At 44.7% G+C, this 8636-nt stretch overlaps 1 protein-coding gene across 1 annotated transcript; it reads left to right on the top strand.

Annotated features, from left to right (window-relative positions):
• The first annotated feature begins 462 nt into the window (after nt 1–462).
• Nucleotides 463–8112, top strand: PITHD1 (PITH domain containing 1). Its single transcript, XM_036746670.1, has 6 exons — nt 463–764; nt 2181–2224; nt 2753–2830; nt 5416–5520; nt 6483–6591; nt 7201–8112. The coding sequence occupies exons 1-6, from the start codon at nt 564–566 to the stop codon at nt 7300–7302; spliced, it is 639 nt and encodes a 212-aa protein (XP_036602565.1). The 5' UTR covers nt 463–563; the 3' UTR covers nt 7303–8112.
• Nucleotides 8113–8636: the final 524 nt, after the last annotated feature.

Consider the following 8636-nt stretch of genomic DNA (forward strand, 5'->3'; position numbering starts at 1 on the left):
TCTCTCCCAAGGAGCCTCGGTTTCCTCCTACGTGAAAGGGGCATAACAGTCCTAGCCTAAGCATGGTGATTGGGAGAGGGTGCAGGGCGCTCCCCAGCCCCGAGAGCGCCCGAGAAACGTCAGCGGTAATTCGGCTATCTGCTCTCAAGTAGGCCGCTCCTTCGACTCCCGGGCCTCAGTTTACCCGTCTGTCGGATGGGCACTCTCCGGGTAGCGGCTGGGGAAGCACAGACCCCGCCCCACGCAGCGCTGCGCATGCGCCTTCTTCCTGAAGGGCGGAGTCCCAGAGAATTTTCAGATTCGAGCGATTAATCGCACTGGAAGGAGGGGGCGGGGAGGGGAGCGCTCTACGACAGAAGGGCGTGGCTTGGCTCGGCTCTGCGGAGCCGGGAAGGAGGCCCGCCGCGCATGCGCTCGGGGAAGGGGCCGAGCGGGGGCGTGGCCGGGGCGTGCTTTACGACAGGTGCGCGCGGCGCGGCTGCCTCACTGTGCGGCGTTGTGGGTGTGTAGCAGGGCCAGAGCAGGGGCCGGGCCGGGGCTGCAGCGGAGCCTGGGCCGGAGTCATGTCGCACGGGCACAGCCACGGTGGGGGCGGCGGCTGCCGCTGCGCCGCGGAGCACGAGGAGCCGCCAGAGCAGCGCGGCCTGGCCTACGGGCTCTACCTGCGCATCGATCTGGAGCGCCTGCAGTGCCTCAATGAGAGCCACGAGGGCAGCGGCCGCGGCGTCTTCAAGCCGTGGGAGGAGCGGGCCGACCGCACCAAGGTGGGGCCCGACCCTGGGCTTGCGGCCACCCCCCGCCCTGGAGAGGGGGTTGGGGGGAGGGGCTGCTGTGGGCGGGGCCTCCAGGGTCTGGCGGGCGGGGGCTTGGGGTGCTGGGGGCCTCCTGGGCCGGCCCGAGAGCCCCGGGGAAAGGAGAGGGGGCAGGGACGGGTCGGGGGCGCGCACGACAGCCTCCCCTTTGGCCTCCCCAGGCTCCAGGCCCTGGTGGCGAGCGCTTACTGCCCCCCTTGGACATTTCGGACCTGGAAGGGAGCTCGGAGCTGGTCCGGTCCAGCCCCTTTGGTGTCAACGGCTGATCCCTGCGTCCTCGGGGTTTATTATGTGCTAGGAGGGGACCGGGCTCTGTGAAGGAGGCACACACCATGATTATTCATTCCCACTGTACCGAAATGCTGCTGATTTAGCGGAATGCCAGACCAGGAAGGGAATTTAGGAGTCCTCTAATCAAGCCCCTCCCATGCCTTAAAGGAAAAGAAAGGAAACTGGGGAGGGAGGATTTGCTTGGGGTCACAGCTAGTGACTGTCCAAGTCTAGTGCTCCTTCCGCTCCACCAGGCTAGTACCCTCCGACATCATAAGGACCACCACCCACTGTCATCATCTGCACAGTCCGTACTGGACTTACAGAATATGTTTTTCTGCAAATCCCTCACTGCAGCTGTTAGGTGGGTGGTAAAAGGTTTATCACCCCCGTATTGCGCAGAAGTAAACCGAAGGTCAGACTGGGGATACCAGTGACCTAAATTCAATGTTGATATAAAATACCAGTGCGGTCCTCATGACTTGGACTTCTGAGGCCAAGTTCAAGGTTTTTCTCCATTACATTATCTTTGCTTCTACATTTTATATAGCACTCTATTCATAATTTCATAATAACCTAAAAGAGGAAGTTTGGTGCTGTTCCTGGAGGTTTATCCTCATTTTACAAATGGAAAAACTTGGAGGGTCCTGTAGGAGAAATGATTTGCTTCAGGTCACTTGGCTCCTGATAACATCCCTGTATCTCTGGACTCCTGCACTGGTACTTTTTCAGCTCTGTCTCCATTCTTCTCATGGGCATGGTGTGGTTCCCAAAGCAGCACCCTTCACTTTTAACTTTGTGTAGTACATTATCATTTCTGATTTGCCTCACAGCCGAATTGTCAGGCCCAAGAGAACTGGAAACCCAGAGTGCAGCTCTAGATTTCTTCTGGAACCCCTTAGACACAACGCTAGCATAGTCAAGGCCCTGCCTCTTCAAATTGAGGCGTACAGAAGCTAACTGCACGAGGCGGCAGGGGCCCACAGATAGACGCAGCAGAGGGTGCGCGAGGGAGAAACTGTGTTAGACTTGACTTTTGGAAGAGAACTGAACACCCAGAGGTGTTAATGATCTGTGGGTTGTGTTGTTTTTTCCCAGTTTGTAGAAAGTGATGCTGATGAAGAGTTGCTGTTTAATATTCCGTGAGTACCCTTCTAATAGGTACCTTAGGCTTCCTCGACTTAATAAGCACCGGGTACGGTCAGCTTGCCAGGTGGCTTCTTTGCTCTGTTTTGGAAAGGGGGTGGGGAGGATGATTGCTTTCCATGGAGGCAATAATAATTCACACTTATAAAGTGTTACACCTTCAGTCCCCACAAACTACCTGTGAGGTAGGGTAATAGAAATATTATTTATCCCCATTTTAAAGTTTGGGACAATTTAGTCCCAAACACTTAAAAAAAACCCATACCTAAATCTTCTGACTCCAAATCTGATGTTCTTTCTGTGGCACTGCACTGTGAGGGAAGTATCCCTTCACAGTGAAGGAGGTAAAGTTCAAGTGAATGGTTTTGGAAGGAACCTTAGGGACCATCTAGTCCAACCCTTTCATTTCACAGAGCTGAGGACTAAGGCCCAGAGAGGGGAAATGATGATAGAGATAGTAAATAGCTGACCTAAGATGCCCCTCTGGCTTTCTGACTCCCAGCTTGTCTTTTGTGTTTGGGCAGGTTTACAGGTAATGTTAAACTGAAAGGAATCATTATTATGGGAGAGGACGATGACTCGCATCCTTCAGAGATGAGACTGTAAGTAGCAAGCACCTCAGACCCCCACAGAAATGTCTGCCCTTTAGCTATGTCCCTCTTCAGTGACTATTCCATTGTCGCCCAGTAATAGTTTACCTCAAAGCCCCGCATTTGATCTTCCCCAGGGTTAAACAGCACATGACACTTTGGAGGAGCGCTTAGTTACCTTTGGCTTAGTTTTATGTATTTGGTCCTGCAGGGCAGTGGACTTTTTGTCATCTGTCTGAATTGCTGCCTTTCTCAAATAACAGAGCTCCTTAAATGCAAAAAACTTGGGATGTTCTCCTTAGAAGTGATCCCAACGGTCCTAGCGCTCAAACTCTGCTTCAGGCGAGAGCCCCCTCTTTGACATTCTCAACAGGTGGTCATCTGTCTAATAGCTACAGTGAAGGGGGTGTCATTACCCCAGGGTTGCCCATTTCATCATTGTAGTGCTCATCGTTGGGAAGTAGCTTCTTTATAATTGATTTGAAAACTATATATTTTACCCAGCAATCTTTGTTTTGCCTTCTGGAGCTACACAGCATGAGTTCAATTCATTCGTATAATGACTTTTTGGTTTGATTACTTGTCTTTCTTGAAACACCTACCTGGCTAGACTCCCCAGATTGCTGGCAATTTTGCTTTAGTAAAGGAAGCCGAGCTACTGCAGAGCTCTCACTAAAGTGACAAATCAAAATATACTGTCTGTTGTTTCAATAAAAACCTAAAGCTGGACGGCCCTGATCTATAAGTGTTGATATTTTAGATGTAATAAAACTACAGTTGGTATTCTTGATGATCTTTAGAGTTAAAAAAGTGGCCCATTTGAAGGGATCCTAGTCTTAGCTTAGTTAATGGATACTTCAGAGAAATACCTTTATTTATATAGTAATATTAGATATCATTGACTCTTTTTTATCTGGATTTGCTAAATCTTTTTGCTGAACTTTAGTAAGACCCTTGAATGACAGATTGCTAAATATATGACAGATTTCATGACTTGGGATTGATTGGTGGGCCTTTTGTAGTGAATGAGGAAATAACAGTAAGTTCTGCCCTGGTACCCATGAAAAAAGAACCAGAGGGAAGCCTTCCTTGCATTGGATAGGTTCTAAGAGGAGATTGCATGGAAAGACACTGACAAATAACAGACCTGGGTGGGAAGTCTTGAAAGGCATGGGATAGAGTGATTATATTTGCAGAGGTTATGAAGCTGTAGGAAATGTTGAAGTGTGACAGATTTCAGGAACGACATTTAGGCAGGAAATGTTTTTACAATTGTAGCATGTTTTGAGTATAACAATATGAGTTTTAAAAAGACATAACTGTAGATAGAAGTGTGACCATTTCTTTATACTATTGTGTGTTAAGGTCTGTGCCTGGCATTGATCATCCTCATGGCAGAATGAATAAAGTGTTAAATCAAAAAGGCAGAATTGATCTGGTGGTAAAACAACACAAAGGAATGATGAAGTACTGTTGAAAAAAGGCCGGGGGAGGGGGGGGAAGATTGTCTTGTAAGTGTGAACTTTGAACTGTCAACACCTCTTTTAAGAGTACGTGGTCCATTTGAGACAGATTATCTGGATATTTATTTGCCTGGAAAATGGGCAGGACAAAAACTTAAGGTCTGTACAATAAACCCCTTATGTGTTTGCTTCTGTTTTAAAGCGTTCTGGCATTATTTGCTAAAGTGTGTGTAAATTTGAGTGTAATACCCTAGTGATGCTAGATTGTAGTTTGCTGGTAGAATTTTCATACTATGGGGCTTTGATGTGTCAGTACAGGTCCTTAAGATCTCTTGGTAAAGTTATTGACAATTGCTCTTGGTGCAGATTATCTTCTCTAATCTCGACCACCATTGAACATGCATGCTTATAACAGCCCTTTGGCTGACACCACTTCTTCAGTGCAGAACTCTAAGTCAGCTTTATCAGAATGGTAGGCTATAGTGACATGTTGGCTGGTTTCTTTGGACCCATTATTTGAATTTCGCATTCCTTAAGCATATCGGTAAAACTTCCCTTACTGTGATTTTGCCATGAAGGTGATCTTTTTCCTAACGAGGATCTCATAGTATTGACAGCTTCATCTGTCTCTGAATTTGGTGTTGATTGTTTTTCCTCATGTTCTGTTTATTTTCCACCATCTCTTATACAATCACCCTAAGTCAAATATACCACATATCATGTTGGCAGCTTCAGTCTTGGCGTTTTAAAAAAATGGGTTTTCCTTTGTTGAGCACATTTTACATTCATAATAATAAAAGAGAAGTGATTTATCCCATGTGCTGTGCTCAAAACTATTGTTAAATTTTCTTTTGTAGTTTCTTTCCTTTTGTTCCTTGCTTATGTTAAGATTAGGATGCTTTGAGAAATTGCTGACAAAACAAAAAGTATTTTCTTGGCAGTTCCTTTTGAAGTATCATTAAAGTCCATTTTTCTTCCTTTTTTTGTTTGTTTTTAAAAACAAAAACAAAACCCTCTCGTCCCTGAAGATTTCCTTTTGAGAGGAATTCATGATTCAGTGGGATAGAGGGCTTCAGAAAGATAGATAAATTTAGTATAACATGTTACATGAATTTCTCCCTTGTCTCTCTTTAGGTTCAAAAACATTCCACAAATGTCTTTTGATGATACAGACCGAGAACCTGATCAGACTTTTAGTCTAAATCGAGACCTCACCGGAGAATTAGAATATGCTACAAAGTAAGCCCTGAGTCCCTTCTCCCATTGAAAGCATCATCTCCTGAGGGACAAACATTTGTTGATCTGTTATTGGCAGCTGAGAATTTGTTTTTGGCCAGCCTTCTTTCTTAATGTAGGCAGTGATTAAAAAAAGTGGAGGAGGTTACATTGCTACTGCTTGGATCGATTTTTTTTCCCCCTTCTGTTGGTAGAAGCCAAAGACTTGTTAACAAAGACAATGCCATTCTGGGAAGGCTGTAGGATTTGGGGCTAAAAGGGATCTTAGAGTCATCCAGGCCAGGCCAGCCTCTTCAGAGGCCCAGAGAAGCAAATGGACCACCCAGGAGGAGCAGAGCTGGGATGTAAAGAGACGTTTTTTTATTCCAAATTTCCATCTCCCCGTGCTGCTTTATCACTACACTTTTCCAAGAGCCTGAGTTAAATTTGCTTTAGAATTGCCTTTGTCTTATTTGGCAGTATAATAATAACTAACACATAGCACTTATGCGCTGGGCACTGCTGAGTGCTTTATAATTATTATCTCATTTGATTCTCACAACAACCCTGGGAGGTGTCATTATTATCCCCATTTTGTAGAGGAGGAAACTAATATAGACTGAGGTTAAGTGACTTGCCCAGGGTCACAGAGCTAGGAAGCGTGTGAGGTTTTGTGTGAACTCAGGACTTCTTGACTTCAGGCCCAGTGCTCTCTATACCATTGTGCCACCAGCTACCCCTAATGTTGTAAAAATGTTTCTTCCTCTTCCCTGTCTAAAGTACTTAGCGTGTACATAGCACTTTTGATATGTGAGTATATAGGAGATAAGCTAAAATAAAAGTCCAGGAAGGTTTTCCTGACATTTCGCTTGTTTGTGATTTCAAACAGAAATTGGATGTTTGAAATGGGATTGATGAGTGGGGGATTAGACATGTTACTCATGAAGTTCTAACAGTCTTTTTCCTTCCTGTTTCCATTCTTACAGAATTTCTCGTTTTTCAAATGTCTATCATCTCTCTATTCATATTTCAAAAAACTTTGGCGCTGACACCACAAAGGTGTTTTATATTGGACTGAGAGGAGAATGGACTGAGGTAAGAAACAGAAGATAGAGAAATGGCGTGAGATCTTATATGCCACAGTGGGGGAAATCTAAAAAAAGGAAGAAAAGTAAGTAAAGTAAATTCTCCCATGCCACCCTCAATTCTTCAGGGGTTCTTCATGGAAAATCTACCCTAGCAGTCTGATGTGCCCTACTTAATTTTAATTGTTGTGGGGGTGTGCTTTCTACTATGGAGTATGTAGCTGGAAAGAGCCTTCCAACACAGTGTAGAGTGTAAAATGACATTATCACGGAGAAAATCTGTTCCAACTGAAGTCCAGAGAAGCCATTTGCTAAAGGTCACAAGGTTGTTGAGAGGTGGAGCTGGACACAGAGGTTACCAAGATTTCATCAACCATACCCCATTACCTTCAAAAGTTCTGTCAAGTTTTTTCCCTGCAGTAACAGGGGTGAAAAATCTAAATAATGAACATGAAGGGATTTTTAGGTTGTCACTTTCAGGCAGAGGGTAATGGATACTGGATGGCTTTAAGCAATTTACCTTGAAAAAAGGATTGAGGAAAATTCCAAGTTTGTAGTCTGGGGAGCAGTGTTTTAAATGGCCAGTTGGCTGATTCAACTTTTCTTGTTTTTCCTTAAGATGCGTCGACATGAGGTGACTATCTGCAATTATGAAGCATCAGCTAATCCAGCAGATCACAAGGTCCAGCAGGTCACCCCACAGACACACTTCATTTCTTAAAGGCAAGCTGGGGCTCCCACAGAAGCTTGTGTTCAGTGATGATGTCAGACAATTGTTTTGGAAGGAAAAAGATGGGGCTTGAGAGAGAATGGCTTTTGCAGCTTCCCCTGAAGCTTTGTTGCTGGGGGCCTGAAAACTGAGGACACCAAACCATTGGCAAGAGCTACTGGATTGTTGAAGACAGTTTGGCACTTTGGGCACTGTAGAAATTGGGTCTTGAGCCTGTTGGAAATCTGAAAGTCATGGATAACCCTCAATTTCCCAGTTTGGATGTGGCTATGGACTCTCTAAGTGTTTTTATCCCTTTGTGGCAGGACTTGTGTGTGACCTTTTTAAAAATTAGTGATTTACCACTCCTGGGTTGCCTGTAGCATTCCAAGATCTTGGGATTTTGTTCATGGTGTTTGCCAGTAAGATCTCCATCTTGAAACATCTCTTCTTGCTTGCTCCTTACTGTTTGTGTGAAGTATTTTGTGTTCGTTGTGGCTAAGCCACTCAGGTCTACCAGGTAGCTGCTACCCCTTCTTGAAGTATCCTGGGATTGTGGCTATAAAGCTAATCTCTTGATCACATTTACAGCTTTGCACCCTTTCTTCCTGCCTTTGGTAACTGCCCCAGAGGGGCAGTGTGTGCTGAAATTGTTCACATGGCTATGGCCATCTTGGTGGTGACATTGGGATTTAAGAAAAGTGCTGTTTATGGCATGATGCTTAATGCTTCTTAGAAAACAGAAATCTTTGAGCTCTTCTGTGCACAGCTTTCTATTCCCTGTGACTAAGAAGCTTCCTAATAAATCCACATCAGACATAACATTTGTCTTTTTTTTCATTCATATTAATGGTATTTCCCACTCATATATAACACTTTATGGTTCATAAATCATTTTCCTCAAAAAGCTGTGAAAAGAGATCATTGAGCACATAGGAATTAGAACTTCAAGATTACCTTAGAAGTAACATAGTCCAACCATCTCATCTTACATATGAGGAAACTGTGACTCAGAATTTAAATGACTTTGCTCAAGATTCCACAAGTAGCAGAAAACAGAGCCAAAATTCAAAAGCAGGTCCTTTGCAAATCCAGTGATTTTTGTCCCTAGAGATACCACCTTGTACAAGGAAGATGAGGGGACTGAGGCTCAGTTAAGTTGGCTTTTGAAGTGGCAGAGCCAGAATCGTCACTTGAAGACTGAGTCTTCCCTTACACAAAATGCTGACTGAACCAAGGACTTTGTAAAGTTCTACTCTTGGTTCATGAGGATTATAATAACTTTAGTTCCTTGGTTCAGACACAGACAGCTGACTATCTTCAGGTATTGAACTTATATGTTTTTT

This window comes from Trichosurus vulpecula, chromosome 2 (genome assembly GCF_011100635.1).
Source record: "Trichosurus vulpecula isolate mTriVul1 chromosome 2, mTriVul1.pri, whole genome shotgun sequence".
Taxonomy (NCBI): Eukaryota; Metazoa; Chordata; class Mammalia; order Diprotodontia; family Phalangeridae; genus Trichosurus; species Trichosurus vulpecula.